This window comes from Eubalaena glacialis, chromosome 6 (assembly GCF_028564815.1).
Source record: "Eubalaena glacialis isolate mEubGla1 chromosome 6, mEubGla1.1.hap2.+ XY, whole genome shotgun sequence".
Taxonomy (NCBI): Eukaryota; Metazoa; Chordata; class Mammalia; order Artiodactyla; family Balaenidae; genus Eubalaena; species Eubalaena glacialis.
Window position 1 is genome coordinate 88506262 of NC_083721.1, and position 24315 is coordinate 88530576.

Here is a 24315-nt window from a genome sequence, read left to right on the forward strand (position 1 = left end):
ATTACTATTATTATTTTCTCCACTTGACAGATGAGGAAACTAAGGCCAAGAGGAATTAAGTAACTGGCCCAGGATCACACAACTAGAAAAGTCAATCGCAGGCTCTCTTTATCCGTCTGTCTTTCTCTTTCTCTTGTGTCCTAATACTGCTTGTTGCACACATGTGCCTAGTTCTCACCTCTGATGTCCCTGAGTCCCTCTTACCAGTTGCTAAGAGTAGACAGTCTGTCTGGACTCTGGGCAAGCCCTCTTCAAACCCACGCACCCCTGGGGCCAACATCACAGGCCAGGCCAGCAATGACAGACACTTCCACTCTGGGCCCTGCAGAGACACCACTTGGAATACATCTATTCGTGTTGTGCATTTCAGCTTAGGCATGCACATAAGCACACACTCACTGCCTGCTGCTGCTGGTGTCACTTCTTACAAGCTGTGCTTGGAACTTGAGGTGGCTGCCAGTCCCCATCAAAGCAGCTGCTTGGAAAAGTTTACTAACTTGCTGAAAACAAATTCTGAAAAGCTGGCTGCTGCTCTGTGCCACCACGTGGTTGTACAGTTGGGAGGAGACGTTTCAATGGAGACCCTGGTGAAAACTCCAGAGACTCAGCCCCGCACTCGGACTGCCGCCCAGCCTCATTCATTCCCCTCCCATGCCTCTTCTCTCTCGGTGCCCATTTCAGTTCTTTGTTTTCCCTCAACTGACCTTGCTTAATCCCTGGTGCAACACACAGCTATAGCTTGAGAATTGATGGTCACTGAGAAGTTATTTGAAAAGCTTCCTAACCAGAGAGATGCTGCCTCTCCCTCCCCACATCCCACGGCAGACCAGCTCCTGGCTTTCACAGCTGGGTTTGATTTATCTCAAACTCGGCCTCCCCACACTTAATGCCTAACCATCAGCTGACCCCTCTGCCTGCACCCACATCCCACACCTATTCTATCTCTGATTTCTGAGGGGAGGTCTCACTAATTCCCATGTTCAACTATTACTATGTTCGCTTCATGTCTGATAGAAAATCAGGCTATAAAAAAAATGAGCCTGAATCTAATTAAGCTTCCAGATTTAACTTGCAGCTTATAAGAAACACAAGCTAAACAATACCTCAAGGAAGCAATCATTAGAGCAATCCTGGGGCAAATGATCCAGCTCCTTCAACAAATCAATCGCTTGCAAAAAGAGAGGGACTCTGAAAAGATGTCTTTGATACTGCAGGGAAAAATCTGGATATGGGCTGGGTATTGGATGATACATTTTGTTGTAACACTTTAAGCAACTTTCAACATGATATTAATGTTTAAAAAAAAAAGAAGGTATTCTAGTTATAGGTGCATACTGAATATTTATAGGTGAAAAGGATGATGCTTAGATTTTGTGTCAAAATACTGCGGGGAAAGGAGAGGAAGGGAAGGAGGAGGGAAGGGAAAAATTGAGTTCAGGAGGGACTGACGAAACCAGATTGGCAGTAATGGTGACTGCTGAAGCTACATGATGGTACATGGAGACTCATTATACTTTGCTCTCTACGTGTGTGTATATTTGCATATTTAAATAATTTTTTTAAAAGGTCAGGCTCTAGAATAAGGCAGTTAATTAAAAGAAACCAAAAAGGGGCTTCCCTGGTGGCGCAGTGGTTGAGAATCTGCCTGCCAATGCAGAGGACATGGGTTCGAGCCCTGGTCTGGGAAGATCCCACATGCCGCGGAGCAACTGGGCCCGTGAGCCACAACTGCTGAGCCTGCGCGTCTGGAGCCTGTGCTCCACCACAAGAGAGGCCGCGATAGTGAGAGGCCTGCGCACCGCGATGAAGAGTGGCCCCCACTTACCGCAATTAGAGAAAGCCCTCGCACAGAAATGAAGACCCAACACAGCCATAAATAAATAAATAAAAGTTCTTAAAAAACAAACAAAAAAAAAACCAAAAAGCCTAAATAAGAACCAAAAGGAATTCCCTGTCAGTCCAGCAGTTAAGACTTGGCGCTTTCACTGCCGTGGTCCGGGTTCAATCCCTAGTCAGGGAACTAAGATCCTGCAAGCCATATGGCACTGCCAAAATAAATAAACAAGAACCAAAGAAGTAAATCAAAGAAATAACATGTTTCCTGGTTGGCACTGGGTCAGTGTCATCACCTGAGTGTCCCCTACGGGCCCATCACCAAACAAGACGAGAGAGATCAAACTGACCAAGAATCAGACCTGCCTTCAGGAAGCTCTCGCTCTTGCTGTGAGCTGCCCCTCGGACCCCAGAAGCAAAGGCTAGTCCTGACAACTAACTTTATAAGAGGGAGCCCCAGATAGTCTCCTAAATAGCACCCACCTAAGGAACCTGTCATAGTTATAGGGTGCTGTACTTACTTTCTCCATCAGCAACTACAAAACAGATCAGCTAAAATTGGAGAGAGGACTACCTACCGTGTTCAGAATCTTTCCCAAATGCTTACACAGAACTTTCTGTTTAACACTGCAACCAAGAAGGCAGCCAGACAGTGTCCACTCATATTCCTCTGAGGCTAATGCTTTAATTAATAAACAAGCAGCAAGACTGAGGCTTTATATCACTTTAGAGCAACGGTTGTACAGATGCTTACATTGTAAGATCACAGGAATGAAAAAAAAAATACATGCATCTCAGCCTGTCCCCAACGCTCAGGTGTATGTCATCTGTTGATTTAAATTTTTAACCTTAAACCATAAACCTTGGACCAGTAATTCCTAACTCACATCCAAACCCCAAATCTCCTAAGCTAAAGGAACAGAGGGTATTCCCCCAAGCTATTTTTCGTATTTCAAAAGATGAGTTAGAGATGTTACATTTGCCCGAAGTAGGAAAATGGAAGTTAGTGAAAACAAAGTCCTTATGTTTGGAGCTAAAATTACATCATCTGGAAGTAGAACCCTGGCTATATCATGTTGATCAAAAACTGAGACCAGCAATTCTGTCTCAAGGATTAGTTAGATGGGAAATTAAATGAATTGTCACTTAAGAAACAGTTTGTTCGGAATACAGAACTGTTAATAATGTTCTATCTTCAGAAGGAGAAAGAAATTATGGAGTATTCAGCATTAAAATGTGTGAAAGCACTGTCTTAGAATGCATAAAGATCAGGAATATTATTTTTTGAAGAAGAAAAAGTGTCCTTTTCTAGTGAGGAGGCTTTAGCTATTATAGACGCAATTTAATTTTAAAAATCAATTCAACAAATTTATACAGAAATGGCAGTGCCCCAAAAAAACACTGCAAATCTTTTTATAGATGAAATATGTATTAAGCATGCATATATAAAAACTAGATTTCACCTTGGTCTGTAGCAGAGCAATTTAATATCCAGAAGTATATATTTTAGAAATGACCCAAGATGTGAGGAGCCCAAGTTACTGGGCTAACTGGTAATTCCACAAACTTTAAGCAACCGCTTTTTTTTTTTTAACTTTTTATTTTATATTGGAGTAGAGTTGATTAACAATGTTGTGTCAGTTTCAGGTGTACAGCAAAGTGATTCCGTTATACATATACATGTACCTATTCTTTTTCAAATTCTTTTCCCATTTAGGTTGTTACATAATATTGAGCAGCGTTCCCTGTGCTATACAGTAGGTCCTTGTTGGTTATCCATATAGCAGTGTGTACATGTCAATCCCAAACTCCCAATCTATCCCTTCCCCCAACCTTCCCCCCTGTTTTGTAAATAAGTTCATTTGTATCTTTTTTTTTTTTTTTTTTTAGATTCTGCATGTAAGCAGATTATCATACTATATTTCACTTTCTCTGTCTGACTTACTTCACTCAGTATGACAATCTCTAGGTCCATCCATGTTGCTGCAAATGGCATCATTTCATTCTTTTTAATGTAAGCAGCCCCTTTTGTCATCCACCTACCAGCATCTACACACTGAGGCACTGGGAGCCTGAAACAAGTACTGGAACAACTGTTAGGGAAGCAGGACAGTGCAGTGGTCAATACTGCACACACTCAGGGCCAGACTGCCTGGTGTAAACCCCAGCTCTCCCACTCCCTGGCTTTGTAACTTTAGGTTAGGATTCTGTGCATCCATTTCTGCATCAGTGAACATACAGGAAGGGCCTGGCCTTTCGTAAGCACTATGTAATGCTAGTTATTGGTATCTCTGGTGGTGACCCTGTAAAAAAGCATTCCTGCCACATGGCTCTGTGTTCTCTCCCCTCCACCACAGATTCCTCTCATAATCTATCCTCTTCTTTGCTTCAGCACATCTTCTTTCATCTCTTGGAGCATTTCAGGCTCATCTACAAGATAAGACACACAACACCAGAGACCTAGGACAAGACCACCTGACCAAAGGGCTCCTGAGACCTGAAAGAAGAAAGATTCTCACAAATTGGATTCTCTGAAACCAACTGCCAGTGAAAATCCTGATGCCTCAGAAAGTAATTCTCTCCACTGTCAAGAGGCGTGGAGATTTTACAATGAATTACTTGCCTGTTCAAGTAACAGCTTGAAACTGGCACCTCCAGGGCCACAAAGAAAATCACACTGTCAACTCAAGCTCTTTCTGAATGTTAAAGGGACCCAATTGATCATGGAATGTCGGAGCGGGGAAAGGACTTTACAAATCATCTAGATCAAGGGTCACATACCCAAATACCCAGCGTACCAGCCAGGTCACGAACCACAAAGGGACTGGGGCCAGCTGGGGACAGTGTGTCCTGTATGAAGGGAGGGTTGCTACTCAGCTCCAGCCAACTGCTGTCACGGGCCTGGGACTGCCAGAGGCTCTGAGTGTTTAAAAGAAGCTGGAAAGTCAGATTCTGGGGAGGGGGGGTGGTGCAAGCAAAACACACCTGCAGGACAGATATGGTCCAAGTGCTGCCGGGTTTCACACCTTGAACCAGACAGGGCAGGGCAAGCCTCAGATCCCTGGAGATCACACACCTACCATGCTAATCCAATGGTGGGGAGGGGACTAGGGTCCCCAGCTGTTCACAGACTAAATAAAGAATATGACTTATGTAAGAACTACTTTTTTTCTAATGTAAAAGGATATTGTGATATTAAAACCAAATTTTCCTTCCAAACACTGCTAAATTAATGAGTTTTCATTTCCCATTTTCTCAAATGAGGAGATTCCAAAAGCACAACAGTCCTGTACTGTACACAGATTTTATCTACATTAGAGAGGGGACCTTCACACTTGCACTATTCACAACCACCAGCGAGACCAATCTTCCTTTTGATGGTTGAGACTGAAAGGTTACGGGGCTTGCCCCCAGTCTCCAGATCCCTTGCAAAGGCAGGAGAGGAAGCCAGGCTCCCGAGTCCCAATTAGTCTCCGTCTCCTCCACCAGGCCAGGTGGACTGTGCCCCAAGAGTGGCCCAAGAAGTGACAGCCTGGATGAAAAGCCAGGATAAATGTGATCAAAAACAACATTTGGGGCCAAGTTTTTTCACCATCACCTCTTCAAAGTTCCACAGGAGCTCAGAGGTAGAAGAAGCCTGGATAACCCGATACCCCAGCCCAACTCCCAAACCACCTCAACTGCATCCCAACTGGGCGTCTTCCTGTCTGGGGTGGATAAGGGACTCATTGTTGCAATGCTGGGTAACAGTGCAACTGGAGGACTTAGGTTTGCCTGGCCATGACACTCTGATCTCCAGGCCTGGCCCTCAAAATGTCTACATCCCTCTCCCCACCCACAGACACTGCCTCTATATGTTCCCTTCCTAGTCTCTCTTCTCCCGTTTGCTCCATTTCCCCAACTAATTGGCTTCCTTATGAAAAAGAACTTATTCACTTTCGATTCTTGCTCTCAGTCTGCAGGCATTAGTCAAGGATGACTGACTTAAGCTGGGAGCACAGAGGTCACACACCCGAGAAACAGAACTGAAAGAACTTGCCCACTAAGTCAAGACAAGGTACCCTGGAGGCAGAGCAGGCGCTGGGGAAGCGGGGCCTGCATTCCATCCGGGATGACTGAAGCTGTGGGAGCCAAGACCACCAAATACAGCTGTGTAAGCTGCGCACTGCACAACTCCAAGGGCACCACTCCAAGAGGCCAGGCTGCGAGTGGCGCCATCTGGAGTTGTTAACAGAGCAGCCCAGGGAGGGGTCAGTGGCCCAACCTGCAGGCACATGGAAAAGGGAGTCTGGCTATTAGGAGATGAAGCACATCTTTCAATGAGTCAAGTAATAGCGACTGAATGGCCAACTGAGTTTCTTATACTGGAGTGTGCTTACAAACTCCCCGGCAGCTTAGTAAAAATGAGGACTGCCCAGCCTTCCCCAGAAATTCAGAATCCTCAGCTCTAGAGGCGGGATAGGAATATGTGTGTTGTTTTTTTTTAACAACCAGCCTCTTGAGAAACCCTAGCAAACAGAGTTGAGGCTTAGGAGAACACAAACACTAGAAGGGCCAAGATTGGGTTACCGAGGGGAAAATGTTTATATTTTTATACGTTTATTCCTTCCATTCCAGCTCTATTTTATGAATAATATTATTTCTAAAGACCATTAATGATGGTAATCACATATAATCCATGAAGCAAATGCCACCAGAAACCCCAACCCTGGCTATTCCTTACCACGATTTTTAAGAGCAGACAGACACCCTAGACCCTAAAATGAAAGAGCTATTTTGACAGCTTGCTAAATTGATGGCCACCATTCGCCAAATCACAGGAAATCCATGCTCTTGCTGAGAAGGTTCCTCTTTCCACCGTTTCAGTGTGGCAAACACCCAGACACATACCTTGTGCTCCTCCTTCATCACCTGTTCAATGAGCTCGGATTTCATGGGAGGTTTTGAATACTGGCCTGAGAGAAGGCCATGTCCTAACTTAGTCCTGGACAGAAGGGAGAAACAGACAAAAAGGTTATTGCTGTTTCCCCTCAGAGATATTAAAATTACCTACAAATTTCAATAAGTACAGCTGCTTTTAGGTGGAACACTGTATCTCAATTACTCACAAGTAACTTATCTGTTTGATTCTGCTTGATACTGATTCCATTTTCAATTTTTCTCAGTACTTTACAATTTTACTGATCTTTTTCTTTTTACAAAAGCAACACATGCTTATTTTAGAATACTTTTAAAAATACAGACAATAAAGAACAGAACTGCCTTTAATTCTGCAACCCAGAGAAAACCACTAGGAACACTGTATCAGATACTTAAAAATTACAACAGGGCACTTACATCTGTGTGTTGAAATCTTGTGTTGGATCTAAAGGAGAGTAGTCAAATATTCTTGGAAGATTTCCTACATACCTAGAAAATGAAAAGCAACAGTCAAAACATAGGAACTGAGAGATGAACAGAACCAAAATAAGCTATCATCCTAGCTAAGACCTTCTTGCCTTTCTGTCAACACTAAATCATCCACCTGAAGAGAATTTTTTCCTGAGCTCCTACCTCTGCAGTCATATTCATGGGCCTCCCTAAAACGTTTATGCTTCTATCTATGGGTCCCAACACCAGGTACGAGTTAGAATCCCCTAAAGAGTTTCTAGAAAAAATACGAAAGCCAGAGCCACCCCCAGATGTTCTGATTTCACTGCCTAAGGTTGAGGCCTGGGATTTGGAATCTTTTACAAGCTCCCCAAGTGAGTCTAACATGTAGCCAGAGTCAAGGACCACTGGCTTACGCCATCTCAACTACCTTCCCAAAAACGAAAGGTAAGGTTAGGAATTGTTCTGGTGGTGTCAAAATGAATAATGACAGTAGTAACAACTACCGTTTCTGAAGCGTTTCCTAAACTGCCTGATTAAGACTTCATTACAACCATATGAGGAAGGGATTATTGTCATTACCTCATTTGAGAGATGAGAAATCAGGGTGCAAATTCATTAGGTAGCTTCCAAGATCACCCAAGAGGGAGTGATGAAGTCCAGAGTAGACCCAGGCGGCCTGGCTCCCAAGCTGTGCCCTGAGCCACGCTGCCAGATGTACCTGCCCCATCCACAGTCCCCTGTGCAGCCCACAAGCCCTCCTTCCGACCAGTTTACCTGACAGAGCAGCCTAACTGTAACCATCCATCTCTCATCTCAACACACAATCATTTCTTTTTTTTTAAATTTTCCTCCAAACGTGTCAAAAATATATTTTCCTGTATTAGTTGTTTCCAATAGTACATACCTGTCAGTCTGTCTACAGAGCAATCTTCAAACTTAAGTAGATGAATAAACTAATATCTTTTTCATTGAACAAGCATGTTTTTCAAAAGAGAAAGCACATAAGTGAATTCATTACATTTAAATAATTATACATAGATTGGGAATTATTTTAATTTTAATTTTTTTAATATCTTTATTGGAGTATAATTGCTTTATAATGGTGTGTTAGTTTCTGCTGTATAACAAAGTGAATCAGCTATACATATACATATATCCCCATATCCCCTCCCTCTTGCATCTCCCTCTCACCCTCCCTATCCCACCCCTCTAGGTGGTCACAAAGCACCGAGCTGATCTCCATGTGCTATGCGGCTGCTTCCCACTAGCTATCTATTTTACATTTGGTAGTGTATATATGTCCATGCCACTCTCTCACTTCTTCCCAGCTTACCCTCCCCGTGTCCTCAAGTCCATTCTCTACGTCTGTGTCTTTATTACTGTCCTGCCCCTAGGTTCTTCAGAACCATTTTTGTTTTAGATTCCATATATATGTCAACACACAATCATTTCTTTCACTTCTTAAGTTCATTTCCTATTTCACACCCCCTGCTTTGTGCTGTTCACCTTTCCCTCTTGAGGCTTGGACTCTCTGAGCCTGACAGCTCTAGGAAGAAGCATCCAGAAGCAGATCCCTCTCCCTGTCCCTTCCTGCACCCTGCCCTGCCTGCTTCTCTGACCTCATTCCCACCCCTCTCTCCCAGACCACAACACCCCGGCCATTTCCCCTTCTTGCTGCCCAGGGCACACCAAGCTCGTTCCTGCTTCAGGGTCATGCCATCCTGCTGTCTCTTTCCTGGAACGCTCTCTCTACGGATCCTTGCTCCCTTTCATGTTCCACATCACCTGAGCCTGGCTAACTTTCTTCTTGACATGAATCACTATTTGCAACTATACAATTTATTTATGTTCTTGTTTATTATCTATTTTTCTAGAGATTACATACTAGAATATAATCTCCATGAAGGCAGAGACTTCAAATGACTGCATCTCCAGCACTAGAACAGCATCTAACATGTACAAGGCACTCGATAAATATGTGTTGAATGAATATATTCATATCATTTAATCACACAACCAATGTTCATAACTGACTACCTAATGACCCAACAGAACAGGCATTACTGCAGTAAAGTCTTGGCAGAGAACCATGATACACTACAGTTAGTAATGACATCTAATTAGATTCCTGAAATACTAGAAACTTCTAGGCACCTGCTGATTACAAACTCGGAATTTGTATCCAAGGTTATGTACCAACATAAAAATTAACAGAGCACACGTCTCTGGAATAGTCCCATTCAAATGGCTTTTGGTTGTATCACTAGAACAACAATTCCATTTAGAAATTTTCAATGGACCAAGAGCCAAATAATAGATAAACCAAACTATATTCAGAGTCAGAGGTTGCACTGAAGAATTCTTAATTAATATACAACACGATAAACATTATAAACATTAGCTCTCTTACAATCCAGTCTTTATCATATCTCAAAACCTGACAAGACAAAAAAAAAATCCACTGATAAGATGAACATTAGTGAAAAGCTTACGCTTTCCGGCAAGGTTGATGGAAAAGAATAAAGTTAAAGGGGGTAAATCTTTGATGTCACGAAAGTCCATTTTGCTAGTAATTTATATTCCTTTTCTAATCAATGAGGAATATCCTCTATTACAACAAAATTAAATTAAAAGGCAGCAGTAGGGGCTTCCCTGCAGTAGTTAAGAATCCACCTGCCAATGCAGGGGACACGGGTTCAAGCCCTGGTCTGGGAAGATCCTACATGCCGCGGAGCAACTAAGCCCGTGCGCCACAACTACTGAGCCTGTGCTCTAGAGCCCGCGAGCCACAACTACTGAAGCCCACGTGCCTAGAGCCCATGCTCCACAACAAGAGAAGCCACCGCAATGAGAAGCTTATGCACCGCCACCGAAGAGTAGCCCCCGTTCGCTGCAACTAGAGAAGGCCCACACGCAGCAACGAAGACCCAACGCAACCAAAAATAAAAAATAAATGAATTTTTAAAATTTAAAAAATTTTTAAAAGGCAGCAGTAATGCTGGATAATTTTTAAAGTATCAATACTTATATCTTCAATTTGTAATCTAGTGGTTTTCAAAGCAGAAAACAGTTTTGCTATCTGACAATCCATCTTCGTTGTCATTCAATTGGTACACCAGTTTATTTAGATTTGCTCCTCATTGGAATTATTTTGAAATGTAAACTGGGTTCAAGTGGCAGGCAGGGTATCAGGAGTCCGGCTGATGTTCCCGAATTACACCGTGGTTGTGCGTAAGTCATTTAATCTCTCTGTGAGTCACTCTTTCTACTTACAAAATGGAGATACCAGTCCTGGATATAACTCCACTAAGTTAGTCCCACTGGGGAAAAAGGAGTTTGAAGAGCAAGTACTTCAACCCAGTGATATTCGGTAAAAGAACCAAAAGACCGAGGACAAGTATGAAAAATAAGTTGCTCATGTTCTAATATATACCGTAAATGTTTAGGAAATAGAATACAAAATGTTAGATACTACAAAATTCTACAACCCTTGAAACGAGACCAGGTGAGAGATTCAAATCTTAAATCCAAATTATAGACATGAGGTACATTTTTTCATGGAAGAAAAAATTCAGAAAGTTAATTGTTCATCAAACTTTGAAGTGTAGAAAATATTTTCAAAAACTGTAGGCTGTAAAGCACTAAAAATGTTGTTGCGCTTTGTAACAAAAGAATATAAGTGTCTTCCATTCTAGTTTAAAAGAAATAATAATTATACAACACCTGCCATAAGGACTTTCCCTCAATAGTTTAAAAAAAAAAATCTTGGAGCATGAGACAGATAAGATGAAGCTACATTGTTTCCAAATCAAATGATAATACAGGTATGAGACATGGGTAAGAATTTATAAAAATAATACAATGCATGATGCGTACCTTTGAAAAGGTTTTCGCATCTCAGAGCTTCAAACTTGCTCCTGTTTTTCTCCAAAACCCTGTCTACACTCCTCCTGCACATCAGTCAAGGTGAGTATCCCTTTGTGTGTCCCTTCTTCAAAGAGATCCTCCCTGACCACCTCCTTCCCTTTTCCTTCATGGAATTTACCATATTTATAACCACGCAGTTGTTCTTATGATTACAGATACTCCTCAGCAAAGGATGGGGTTACATCCCAATAAACCCATCATAAGTTGATGATATCGTACACTGAAAATGCATTTACAATACCTAACCTATCAAACATTGAAGCTTAGTCTAGCCCACCTTAACCATGCTCAGAACACTTACATTAGCCTACAGTTGGGCAAAATCATCTAGTACAAAGTCTATTCGATAATAAAGTGTTGACTATCCAATCTAGTTTATTGAATACTGTACTGAAAGTGAAAAACAGAAAGGCTGTCTGGGTACAGAATGGTTGTAAGCATATCAGTTGTTTACCCTCAGGGTCGCATGCCCGCCTGGGAGCTATGGCTGCTGCCCTGCCCAGCATCACAAGAGGGTATGTACCTCCTGTCACTAGCCCAGGAAAAGAGCAAAATTCAAAATTCAAAGTACAGTTTCTACTGAACACATATCACTTTTGCACCATCTTGAGGTCAAAAGATCTTAAGTCGAATCATCATAAGTTGGGGACGGTCTACATTCATTTAATGTCTGTTTCCCCAGCTGGGGCTGGGCACCAGGTCCTTTTGTTTACCACTGAACCCCCCATACCCAGCACTGCTGAGCAGAGCAGAACCCGCTCTTTATTGGCTGGATGGAAAAAATTAAAACCTGACATGGAAAACTGACCATAAATTTCCAAAGCCAGGAACAGTATGAAGAGGTAAGACTTCAAATACCAAAAGAGGAAGGAAAAGGACATCTGATATACTTTTATTAACCACCTTTAAAATCATTAGCACTCAACTCCACGTGGGTAAAAAATTGCCCTGTGCTGTCCCTAGCGTGCTATCTGCCCGTCATTCTGTCTTAGCACATGTGTGTCTTCTTCCATACTCGAACCAAGGTCGAATCCTACCTGCTCTGGGAAACACTAGAGATTATTTCCTAAACTTAGGCAGTGGCCGCCCATGAGCTGCAGCTACCAGTCTCTGTGGCTCCCTGTCCTAAGCACAGTCTAAGGAAGAAAAGGGCCAGAGATACAGCCCCTCTGCCCCTCAGCAAGGGAGGAAGCAGGCAGCCTGAACATGTACAGTAGGGAAGCACCCTAAATCAGTGCCTCCCAATTACTTGTGGTGAAGGGCCAGCTAGTTTGTTGATTTCAACTCATATAGATGATACCTTTAAAAATACAATAAAAATAAATTATAGTTGACCCCTGAACAACACGGGAGTCAGGGGCACCAACCCTCGGCACAATCGGAATTCCATGCATAACTTTACAGTCAGCCCTTTGGATTCGCAGTTCCTCCTTATCCCTGGTTTCAACCAACCACAGATCCTGTAGTACAGTAGTACGTATTTATTGAAAAAATCCACATATAAGTGGACCCGTGCAGTTTACACCCATGTTGTTCAAGGGTCAACTGTATTGAAAAAATGAAATGCCACTTATAAAAAACTGCAACGTCAAAGGCCTACCACAATTTCTGAATGCTCACTCTCAATTTCCATACCTGTCTCATTTCGGATCCACATCCAGCAGTCCAAGGACCAGCACCATCTACGAACCACATTTTGAGTAGCAAAAAAAGAAAAGCTTAAATCCTCTTAGAAGCTCCACTCACTCACCACTGACCAACCAGATCACTGAACCTCTCCTAGCGCATCTATAGGAAGAGATGTGGCAGTTTTGCTGTGAAGCTTAATGATTATTACTTTCTTGGCATAGAGGGTATTGGTCTAAAAATGGAAGCCATTATTAATATGACAAATCCCTGTAGGAGGTTTTTCAGTTTACAAAGCTCTTCTTATCTCACCTGATCCCCATAACACTTGACAAGTGTTCTCACCCAGCTTCATGCGGGAAGTCACAGCACAGATGGTGAAGGGCTTCCTCAGCACACACTGCCTGACTGGATGCAGAGGGGATGCAGGGCAGGCTGTGCACCCTGGTCTATACGGGACACTTACGCTCTCTGGAATTCCGGGATGCTGAAGATGGCCTGCATCACAGAGCTTAGATAGCAACTGTTGCCCAGGTTCTTGAGACCCGTGTATCCGGGGCCGTACATGGGCTTCAGCTTCGTCCCCGTCTCCTGGATCACCTCCCACTCGCTGATCCGCGGCTGGCTGTCATTGTCCTGGAGCCCGTTCTCTGTCTGGGGCAACATCATTGAAGAAATACAACTTTAACAATGATTATCATTCAAACATCATGTCCCACCAATTATTTCTAACAGCAATAGATGTTTCTGCCTTTCTTCCCCAGTTAAACAGAGAAATAAACAACCTCATTAAAAAAGACTGACATGGTGATGGTTGCACAAGACAAATGAACTTAATGTCACAGAACTGTACACTTAAAAAATGGTTAAAACAGTAAATTTTACATTAGGTGTATCTCTCCACAATTAAAAAAAACCCCACATTTAAAAGATTTTAAAATAAAAGAGACAGAGACTGGGAGGAAAGGAGATAGGAGGAGGAAGAAGACAAATAGGAATCAAAAAAAAGAAGCAAGTAGAATAATCTCAAGGGTAGATACAATGCAACACAGCAAACAAAAAGCAAAGCAGTTGGAGAAGAAAGTGGAATAAAACCATGGGGTTCGGGAGAAGCTTGACATGGGAGGGAGGTTTAAAGAAGAGCACAGAACACAAATTAAAAAGTGACATGAGTGAGAAACAGGAGTTACAGAGGAGAACATGAGGAGAGGGAGATGACATGGGCTAAAGCAAAACACGTACAATTAACCAGCTCCCCATAGGGACAAATATTACACAGTCACGATACCAGCCTGAAAACATAATATGAAATGAGGCAAAGCGTTTCCATCAACAATAATCTGTTGGCTTATTCTCTCCACCCCTGCCCCAGGAGCTCTGCTTCCCTTCCTGTAATCAATTAAAGTGATGTTGGTCACAGATCATTTTAAAGGTCATCTCCCCGTACCTTCTCCCTTTAGTGAACAAAGAGTGATTCACGCAACTCTCCATCACAGGAGACAGAAATTTTGCAAGTAAACTCCAACTAAAACAAAATGGTACTGGATGAGGTGCCATTTTTACTATAAAATAAAATTTAAAAATCTAAGCTGATAACCAAAAGAAAATGCTAATTAAGTTCAAGAAGTAAATGCAAACATTAAAACCTAAAACCTATAAAATGAAGATTTGTGTGATAGGAATTTTATAAATAAACCAAACAGTTTCCCCACAAAGTGGGAATAGAGACAAAAGGAGACCTTTCTTACCCCATGCATATGAAGCATATCAATTCCAAAATGCGCTAAGTGCTTGGCCAAATGAGGATCCAAAACAGGTTCCTCTTCTGGGAAAGAATAAACATCTAGAAGGTGAAGAGAAAATAAGCACTGAGATCTGTAATCAAGTCATTCAATAATCAACACATATTTACCGAGCTCCTACTGTGCCCTGGGCTTGGGATATAGCAATGAACAAAACAAAAATCTCTTGTGAGTTTCAACTGGGGGGAAGACAGATGATAAAAAATAAGCGTAATAAATAGATATTTTTGTAAATATACCCATCATATCAATTCTTTTGACATTTCAGAAAGTAATTTTAAAAAGGTTTCTAAAACAAGAAAAAAAGAACTGTGTCCAAGTTAAAATAATTTAAAATTAGACAAATACAAATGCCTAACACGGATTGTTCTAACCCGAACCCCAGTGGCATAGATATAAGTTCGGGAGGAGGGAAGGGTGATGGAGAAAATAGCCACACCGTCTGCCCACGCAGGGAGAACCTGTGAGGAACAGAGAACACACAGGCCCCTGGGGCTGCCGAGTGGCTGGACCGCAGCGTGAGGTCCAGGACAAAACAAAATTCTGCCTGTGGAACCCTCTATAGTCTCTCTGGTAGTCCCAGACCTACCACCTCACGACCCTCCACCTCCACCTGCCCCCTCATCCCCTCTTTCCTACTTCAGTGTCCATACCTCACAGAGCTGGTGAGGGATCTGTGAAGACTGCTGTGCTTCCCAAATGCGTCCACCCCACAGCACACAGAAGAAGATGATGATGCATTTAGCACAGTAGGGTAACTGAGGAGGCTCCACCTGCCCCAGGACCTCAGGGATCAGCACGTTGGCCTCGTCCGTAACCCACTCACGGCACACGGGTGTTGGGAAGCTGTGTGTTTGCGGGTGGCAGGGGAGGGTTCTCTCCTCAGGACCCTCACATCCCCCCTGACAACATAAGGCTTTAGACCGCACCTGGCTTCTTGCGGTATGATTCAAAGCAGCAGCATTACCTGGGAGCTTGTGAGAAATGCAGAATCTCGGGCCCAAACCCAAACCTACTGAATGAGAATCTGCATTTTAACAAGATCTCCATGTGCACAGCAAAGTCTGAGAAGCACTGCCTAGCGTTTTCAAAATCTGTCCAAACTGCTGCCTTATCTGTCATCATAGGGCAGTGCAATGCAGGAGAGGGAAACATTTTCAGGCCCATTTTGCAGGTAAGGAAACGAGGGTTAGAAAAGTTAAATCATTTGCCTCAAACCCCACACGTGGCCCAGAACCCAGGTATTCTGACTCCCGGCCTAGTCCTTTTTCCTCTGCACTAGACTATTTCCTCAGATCTCTCAGGAGACCAAGAGGCTCAGTGAAGCACCATCCTAGGCCCTTAACAGGAATGGAGAGTCAAAAACCACAATTTCTTCACTTCTAAATTTGAAAAACAAAATCTGAAAATAGATATAAAGATATTATTCTTTAGGACAGTAAAAGATAGACTGTTCAAGGAGTTTCCTGCTCTTTGGAACAATACCAGGAGGAGAACAAAAAGTAATATATATAGAAACTATGGTGACCCTCTGACCCAAACCCAGATACACAGAGACTCACTGCCACCCCAAAAAAAGCCACTCTTTCTATTATTAATAGATTAAACATTGTATAGCTTTCTCTTCTATCCCTCTTCCCTTAGGGGCCCATTTTAACTTGTGAATAGCAGCCTTCATCTATATTCCTTTTTTAAATATAATTCAGTGCTCTCAAAATCAAAAACAAAAGACAAAATCCCCAGCCCAATTAAGAAAAAATTTCCAAAAAGTTTAAATACCAAAAAAAAAAAAAAAATTCTTTGAACTAATAACTTAAAACAAATACATCAACAATATTTTTAATCTATGACACATGACACCAAAATACCACTCAAATATTGGCTGGAAGGTGAAAATGACACTCCCCAGGCATTTGTCTTTGGTTATTATTAACTAGTGAGATAGTTTTGAAGACTTAAGATTTTAAGCCTCTAAGCCTCTAAGCCTCTAATTATCAGAGCTCCAATAGAAAATAGTAAGATTGCTAGAAATGCACCATTGGCATGGGTCTAGGATTTTGAAATAAGTGAAAATCACATAGAACTCTATGGTTCTTAAGCCATTAGGCTCCAGCCTAATGAGATATTAGTGAGAAATTAACATTTCCTGTCTCCAGTCATTAACTGCTCCAAAAATATGACATGATTTGGTCAGACACAACAGTTACTTCTTACCCCAATGACAAAAACAGTTTAGTGAGTAACACACAAGAAATCTAAAAATGAACTGTGATCCTTAAACTTGGCAATCATGAAGAATTTAAAAATGACATGTAGTCATAGAAAAAAATTTTGAAATAGACTCAGGGGCTGCAAATCCTTACACATTTTTCATTGGGAAGTTCACTTTATTTCCAACTTCTGCTTAGCAAAGTCAAGTCTTAGCTCAGAAACTATTGTAGCAAATAAGCATTGCCTGACAAGTATTACCCTGCCGACCTCTTCCTTGACTTAAAAGCTTGGAGCCAAGAAACACAGCTAGGAAGCTCACAGAAAGATCGTCCTAGGAATAGTCCAAGCAGAGTTTCATGAGTAACTACGTTTACTTTAGAAGGAAACCAGTCATTGTTTCATTTCAAGTTAAATGACAAATTAAGCCATGGAGAGCATGGAGAGACCCGGAGAAGGGAAAAGATAAAAGAAAAGGTTTACAGCATGAATAACTCATTGATGTGATAAGCATGTTAGAAAACAGTATGTGCATTAAGTTCCAAAACTAAGGAAAAGGTTAGAGAATAGAGATGGAGACTAAGACTGAGACAAAGACTGAGAATCTGTAAGGAATTTACATAAAAATGGTAATAATTTCTTTTCTCTGAATGGGAAGGTTTCTTTTTGGCTTTTTGCTTTTCTTTTTCCCCCAAATTTATTATATTTTGATTGAAAAGAATGTTTTATAAGTAATTGCCAAAGATTAAAATGTTTCTATATGGTGGTATACTATTAGGACTAGTGTACCACTGGTTATCCTTGTTCACCCACAGGGATTCACTCACTCACTCATTCATTCATTTATTGATTCATTCATTGTATTCAACAAATATTTACTGAACACCAAATATATACAGATACTGAGGATTTAATATCAAATAAGACAAGCAGGGTCCCTGTCCTCACAAGTTTAAACTTTATTATTTCAAATAGTACTATAAGAATGTTGGTTTAGTATAAAGGACCTCAACAGATGTCTTCTTGGCTATGGTTTACTCATGTAACTTTGGGCTCTCTTTCCTAAGCCCCAGAAAATGGCATAAGTCCAAATTCTGCCCTCAGATACCCCCACAGGAAAGCAGAAGGAGAGAGAGGTAGAGATGTACCTCAACAAGATCTGGTGTTTAGAAAGACTAAAGAAACCAGAGAAGCTGGCTTCACTGCTCTATCATACAGCTCAAATGGGAAAAAAAAAAAAACCCAGAACTCTTGGTCAAACACCAAGTCACAAGCCAGAGAGGAAAGGATCTCTCCAGAGTAAGTATGATCCATTCACCCAAACTGCATCTCTCCACCATGAGTTTATATTTACATGCCTATAGAGCATCTGCCACAGACAGGAAAAGGATAGAAACAAGAGAATGCTCCAGCAATTAATCTAGAAAACCAAACACAAAATGAATGAGGGCAGAGGTATATACCATCACCTTAGACAGTATAACTCGCAGGCCAGACAGAACCTAGACTGTGGTCAGGAAAGGAAAACAATTAAGAGGAAAAAGATGTCCATAAAATAGAAAAAAAGAAGAAAAAGAAAAAAAGGTAAATCAGAGGAGAAAACTTTATCGGTGTGTCTGTCTTCCTCCATCTGTTTACAACACAAATATTTACTGAGCACCTACTATGTGTGAGGGGCTATGCTAGATGACATAGAATAGTAAACAACAAACGTGGCACTCAGGCCCTGCCGTCCCAGGTGACCACCATTAGACACAGCAACAGGATCTCATGAAAAATGCCACAGTGGAGCAGCACAGAGGCACACAGAGGGGCACAAACCAGGCCAAACTAAAATGAAGTAGTCAATGCCTTGATCCAAATCCTTGAGCTGATACCCAGGTCAGGGGTGAAGATGACCAAAGAAGAAAAATCACCTTCAGATGCTGCTGAGCTGGTGCAGGGGCCAGTGGGGCGATTTCACTGCTGCCACGGGCATTACAGGAAGACTCTCCTGTAATCACCAAGGCTTTTAGGATTCTTCTTAGGTAAACTAATTTCTATGATGAAAGAAAAACACACCTTCTCTTGCCTCCAACCCTCTTCATTCCTTTCCCACCAAGAACCTCAACCTTGCTCTGCCAAACGAATGTCTCCTCCCACAGAGGAAAGCTTTTTGTTTGCTTGTATGGTGATCTGTTTCTTATTTTGTTTGCTGCTGTACCCATGGAACCCAGAGTGGAATTCGATATGGGGCCCACTTTTATTACCCAGCCACCACAATGGCCTAGCCTGGAGGGATCAAGGCTTCCTGGAAGAACTAATTCTAGGCTGAGACCTCAAGATGAGTAGGAGCTTCTCACTGAGCAGGTATGTCCTTACTGGGGAGAAGGAAACCAGGACGATTGGATCACACGACCATTAAATATCTGAGTTCACAACCTGCTTGTATTCCATGTTCACTAAGCAATATTCTAAATATAATTCAGCTTCCCACAGGGAGGGAATGTACTGGTCGAGTTGACATAAACATCCCACTTACAGGTGGTTGTGGGTCTCATTAGAAACTAAAAACTAAACACCCTGACTTTAACACTTTGTCTCTTGTGAGTTGAATTAGCCTCAGTGAGCCTAGCAAGTATGGAAGATGGACCCTCACCAGTGGTACCGTGATCAGGAGGGGGCCACTCCACCCCCAGACAGAGGGCACCCTGCACTCCTGGGCCTCAACATCCACAAGGCCCATCATCAGACATTTATGGAAACTTTACACATGTTTTCATTAACTTATTTGGCTTTTAAATAAACAATAAGCTACAACTAGCAATCTATTAAACAGATTTAAAAGAAATGAAAATAGAGTTGATGCATCCCATAAACTAATATGTAATGATAATTAGACTGAAAATAATTATTTGCGTTAAAACCAACTCTGCACAAGATAAGCCAGAATCAAATCCTGATCTATTGTCAAAAACTGAACATGGGCTTCCCTGGTGGAGCAATGGTTAAGAATCCGCCTGCCAATGCAGGGGACACGGGTTCGAGTCCTGGTCCGGGAAGATCCCACATGCCGCGGAGCAACTATGCCCGTGTGCCACAACTACTGAGCCCACGCACTGCAACTACTGAAGCCCGCACGCCTAGAGCCCATGCTCTGCAACAAAAGAAGCCACCACAATGAGAAGCCCGCCTACCGCAACGAAGAGTAGCTCCCACTCGCCACAACTAGAGAAAGCCCACGCACAGCAACAAAGACCCAACACAGCCAAAAACATAAATAAAAATAAATAATTTTTTAAAAAATAGTCATTAAAAAAAAAAGTGAACATTGCCTCAGCTAAGTGAGTTTAAGAACCCTCATCACAGGTGCACATTCTACATTGCTTTTGCCAATGTTTTATGCTTTCTATGGTTGAAAAAAGAGTATTTATTCAAATACTCTCAATTACATGAAGAGTAATTTGCGCACCACAACTACTGAGCCCACGAGCCACAACTACTGAGCCCACGCACCAGAACTACTGAGCCCGTGAGCTCTGGAGCCTGTGCGCCACAACTAGAGAGAAGCCCACGCACCACGAAGAAAGATCCCGCATGCCACAACTATGACCCGAGACAGCCAAAAATAAATAAATAAATAAATAAATTTTTTTTAAAAATATGCATAGAGAATAGAATTAATCCTTGCCTTTACTACTAGCATACATTTAAATAGAATATAATTATTTAAGTACTTATAGACCAGCTGGTTCATTTAATCGAAGTATCCATGCCTCCATGCATAAGATTTTGTTTGGAACTTAAAGATAAAAAAGACATAGCTCAAGCAAAATTTTAGAACAAATCCCCATATACAAATAATTGTTGTCTTGAACAGGATGTCTGAGAGCTGGACTTCTAATAACTGGTCTTATCAAAACACTACATAATATTACTCAGCCATGAAAAAGAATAAAATATTGCCATTTGCAGTAACATGGATGCACCTAGAGATTATCACACTATGTGAAGTAAGTCAGACACAGAAAGACAAATATCATATGACATCACTTATAGGAGGAATCTAAAAAGATGATACAAATGAACTTATTTACAAAACAGAAACAGACTCATAGACATAGAAAACAAACTTATGGTTACCAAAGGGGAAACAGGGATGGGGATAATTTAGAAGTTTGGGATTAACAGATACACACTACTATATATAAAATAAATAAACAACAAGGACCTACTATATAGCACAGGGAACTATATTCAATATCTTTCTATAATAGAAAAGGATCTGAAAAAGAATATATATATGTATAACTGAATCATTTTGCTGTATACCTGAAACTAACACAACACTGTATGTAAGTCAACTGTACTCCAATTTTTAAAAAAGGCTCTGCATAAGATAGCACTAAAAGTAGAAACATCTGAATTATCCTCCCCTTGCAACTGTACCCAATAGAATGCCTACATTACAAACTCTTTTTTCTCTCTATAGGCCCTACAAGAACAATGATGGTTACCATATACAGCAGTCATTCAACAGAGCAATGACCTGTAAGCACTTTGCTGTAACCCTGAATCCAACTGCATGTCCTGAATTTCCTCTTCAGATCCTGGAAGGCTTAGGATTCAACCTGGCTTGTGTAGCGGTTCATTTATTTGAGGGGAAAATGTCTGGCACCAGCACCTGAGACTCTTGCAGCTACTTTTCTCTAATGAGTTAAAAGAAGTTCACTAAACTTTGGAAGTTTACCCAAAAGGTGAATCAAAAGAATCTTGACATGACCTAACTGCCAGCCCTCAATTATAAAACAGATAAATGAAACCAGTTGGATGGAGAGGGCATGGCTGACAAAGAGTGTACCACATTCAGTGAAAATATCCTCACTAATTAACTTTGAGGCTGGCTAATTCAGTCAGAGAAAGATAGCAGAGAAGAAAAGCCAAATGTCTTTATATTTTTCCTTAAAAAATCATCTTACCTTAAAGTAAAGAAGAAATAAAGGTTAAAACCTGCACAGATGGAGAAACTGCCCTGGGTGTGGGTGCAGGTCTGTGCTTCGTAAGTGTTTTCAGTGATGCTGAGATGATGGGTTCTTATGGCCACTGCTCAGTATTTAAGTTTCTCATTATTAACCCTGATGTAATTTCCCTTTTCCCTCACCAAATGGTAGAAGGAATTAACTGTACAAACATAGCCAAAAGCTAACATACAGTGTGAGAGCACAAAGAAGACCAGTTCTGAAGCTGACAGTACAAGTAGGAACCACTTCTAACGCTTTGCTGCAGTGGACACCGTCACTGCCTGCTGATGTCAGGGGCTCTGAACACACAGTATCTTTAAAACCCATCTTCTCCATAATGAATCCATTTGTACCTAAAATGATACTAATCCCCATAATGAATTCTAGGCCTTCCCCCTACTATTCTAACGGTGGGTTTGCTTATGCACACTCACTTCACAAGTCCTGGTTCCTGCTTCTGTCCTCTTAGCCAAGAGATATTCAGAAAGATACGAACAAAAGCAGCAAACTGTTATCACGACCTTCCGGTGTGCACTGGCCGAAATGCTTATGCACCTTAACAAACCTATGAGGGAGGTACTGTGATTATCCTCAAGATGAGGAACCTGAGGCTTAGAAGGATTTGAAAACTCACCCAAGATCTCACAGCTAACAAGAGGCAGAGTGAGGATTCGAACCTGGGCCGAGTCCAGAGCTGATGCCCTCCAACCCCAGACATTAAGGCACTGGTTAAATCTAAGAGGAAGCCACTGTAAGTTCCCAAGTTGGTAAAGGCACACTCACCTGCCCCGTCAGGAGTGATGGCTCCCAGTTTCACAGCTAGAGGGTAGCCCAGGTCTCTGTAATGCTCCAGCGCATGCCCGTTGCCCCCGGAGCTGTCAAAGAACCACTTCCCACACAGCACAGAGCCGTCGGTCAGATTCAACCAGAGGTTTTCTCGCAGGTCACACCTGGCACACTTCCAACCACTGTAAAATCATCAGACAGCAGTTAGCACAGCCAGAGTACAAGGCGTGATTAGAAAATTAACATCTAAGAAAATGGAGCTGGGGGCCGTTGGGGCAGTCACAGGAGACTGTCAGTGGAATAAGAGAGATCCATTCCAGAGCAGCAGGGCCACTCAGTAACCTGCCTGCCTCTCAGATGGGGGCCAGCTCCTCCCAGCTCCTTCGAGATGGTTCTTTTACTTTAGAAAAGACACAGAACATGAGGGTAGGAGGCAAGGCCATTTCCTTAAAATTCCTTACATGAGAGACTGTGGAGCCTGCGTAAGCTTAAAACATTAAAGATCCCATGTGTATAAACATCTGAAGCTCCAAAGCATTAGCCACAAGCAGTAAGACTGGTTTAAACAAAACTCTACTACACTGACAATCTAAATTAAGTAGAAAGGAAAACAACTTAACTGAAGGCTGAATGTCAAGTATGGGCCAGGGGCTTTACAGAAGTTTTATCATTTAATTCTAATATACACTCTTCAGCATTATTACCATCCCCACTATCAAAGGGAGAAAAAGCCCCGAGGTACCATGCCTTCTCTAAGACCACACACAACAGGAATGCAGTACAGTCAGGGTCCAACCAGAAGGGACACATTCCTAATCTACCTGCTCTTTCCCTCCAGCACCTGCCTCTGGAAACACACTGGCATCTGATTACAGGAGGTGCAAAAGGAGCCTACAGAGCATTCCAGCCAAAACGTGACAACCAAAGACTATTGTCCGTCTTTGTAAGTTGGGGGCCCCAGAAGCAGACTCTGAGACAGATGTGAATGCAAATGGCTCATTTGGGAGGCTATCCCAGGAAGCACCGTAGGGGAGTGAGGGAAGAGAGACTGAAAGGGCAGGAAGCCAGTGCAGGCACTGTGAACAAGCAGATGACCCCATGGGCCACTGGGGCTCAGTCCGGCTGGGCAACTCCAGGAGACAGTTACCCCACCCGAGCGTAGGGATCTAGGGTGTTCATCCCTCCACTCCACAGTCACTGGCTGAGGGCTGTTCCAGGAGCACAGGAGGCAGCACGGCTCTGCAGCGTTTCTGACTGTCCGGTGCACTGGCCCACCTGGCTGGGGCAGGCAGAGAAAGCCCCCAAGCAAGGAGCTGCAGGTGCTCACAACCGGAGGCCTTAGGGTGGGGATGGGCTCCAGGGCAGGGGCTGGCCATGGTCAGCGTCTACTACAAAGGTAGAGATAATTCTAGAGAGAAGTTTTGAGCTTTTTTTTAAAAATTATTTATTTATTTATTTTTGGCTGCGTTGGGTCTTCACTGCTGTGCACGGGCTTCCTCTAGTTGCAGCAAGCAGGGGCTACTGTTCGTTGTGGTGCGCGGGCTTCTCATCGCGGTGGCTTCTCTTCTTGCGGAGCACGGGCTCTAGGCATGCGGGCTTCAGTAGTTGTAGCTCGCGGGCTCTAGAGCACAGGCTCAGTAGTCGTGGCGCACGAGCTTAGCTGCTCCGCGGCATGTGGGATCTTCCCAGACCAGGGCTCAAACCCATGACCCCTGCGTTGGCAGGCGGATTCTTAACCACTGTGTCATCAGGGAAGTCCC

The 24315-nt window shown here is 42.5% G+C and overlaps 1 protein-coding gene across 4 annotated transcripts in view; it reads right to left on the bottom strand.

Moving 5' to 3' along the window:
• USP13 (ubiquitin specific peptidase 13) overlaps positions 1 to 24315 on the bottom strand; it is a 130103-nt gene that overhangs the window by 46811 nt on the left and 58977 nt on the right. For all 4 annotated transcript variants that reach the window (XR_009701284.1, XM_061193385.1, XM_061193384.1 and 1 more), the window contains exons 6-10: positions 22553 to 22737; positions 14508 to 14602; positions 13226 to 13413; positions 7171 to 7242; positions 6724 to 6817 (exon numbers count right to left, since the gene is read on the bottom strand). Coding sequence is in view for 3 of the 4 variants with exons in the window: in XM_061193385.1 (XP_061049368.1) it covers positions 6724 to 6817; positions 7171 to 7242; positions 13226 to 13413; positions 14508 to 14602; positions 22553 to 22737 (634 nt within the window). In the remaining variant the exon portion in view is untranslated. The remainder of the gene's footprint in view (positions 1 to 6723; positions 6818 to 7170; positions 7243 to 13225; positions 13414 to 14507; positions 14603 to 22552; positions 22738 to 24315) is intronic.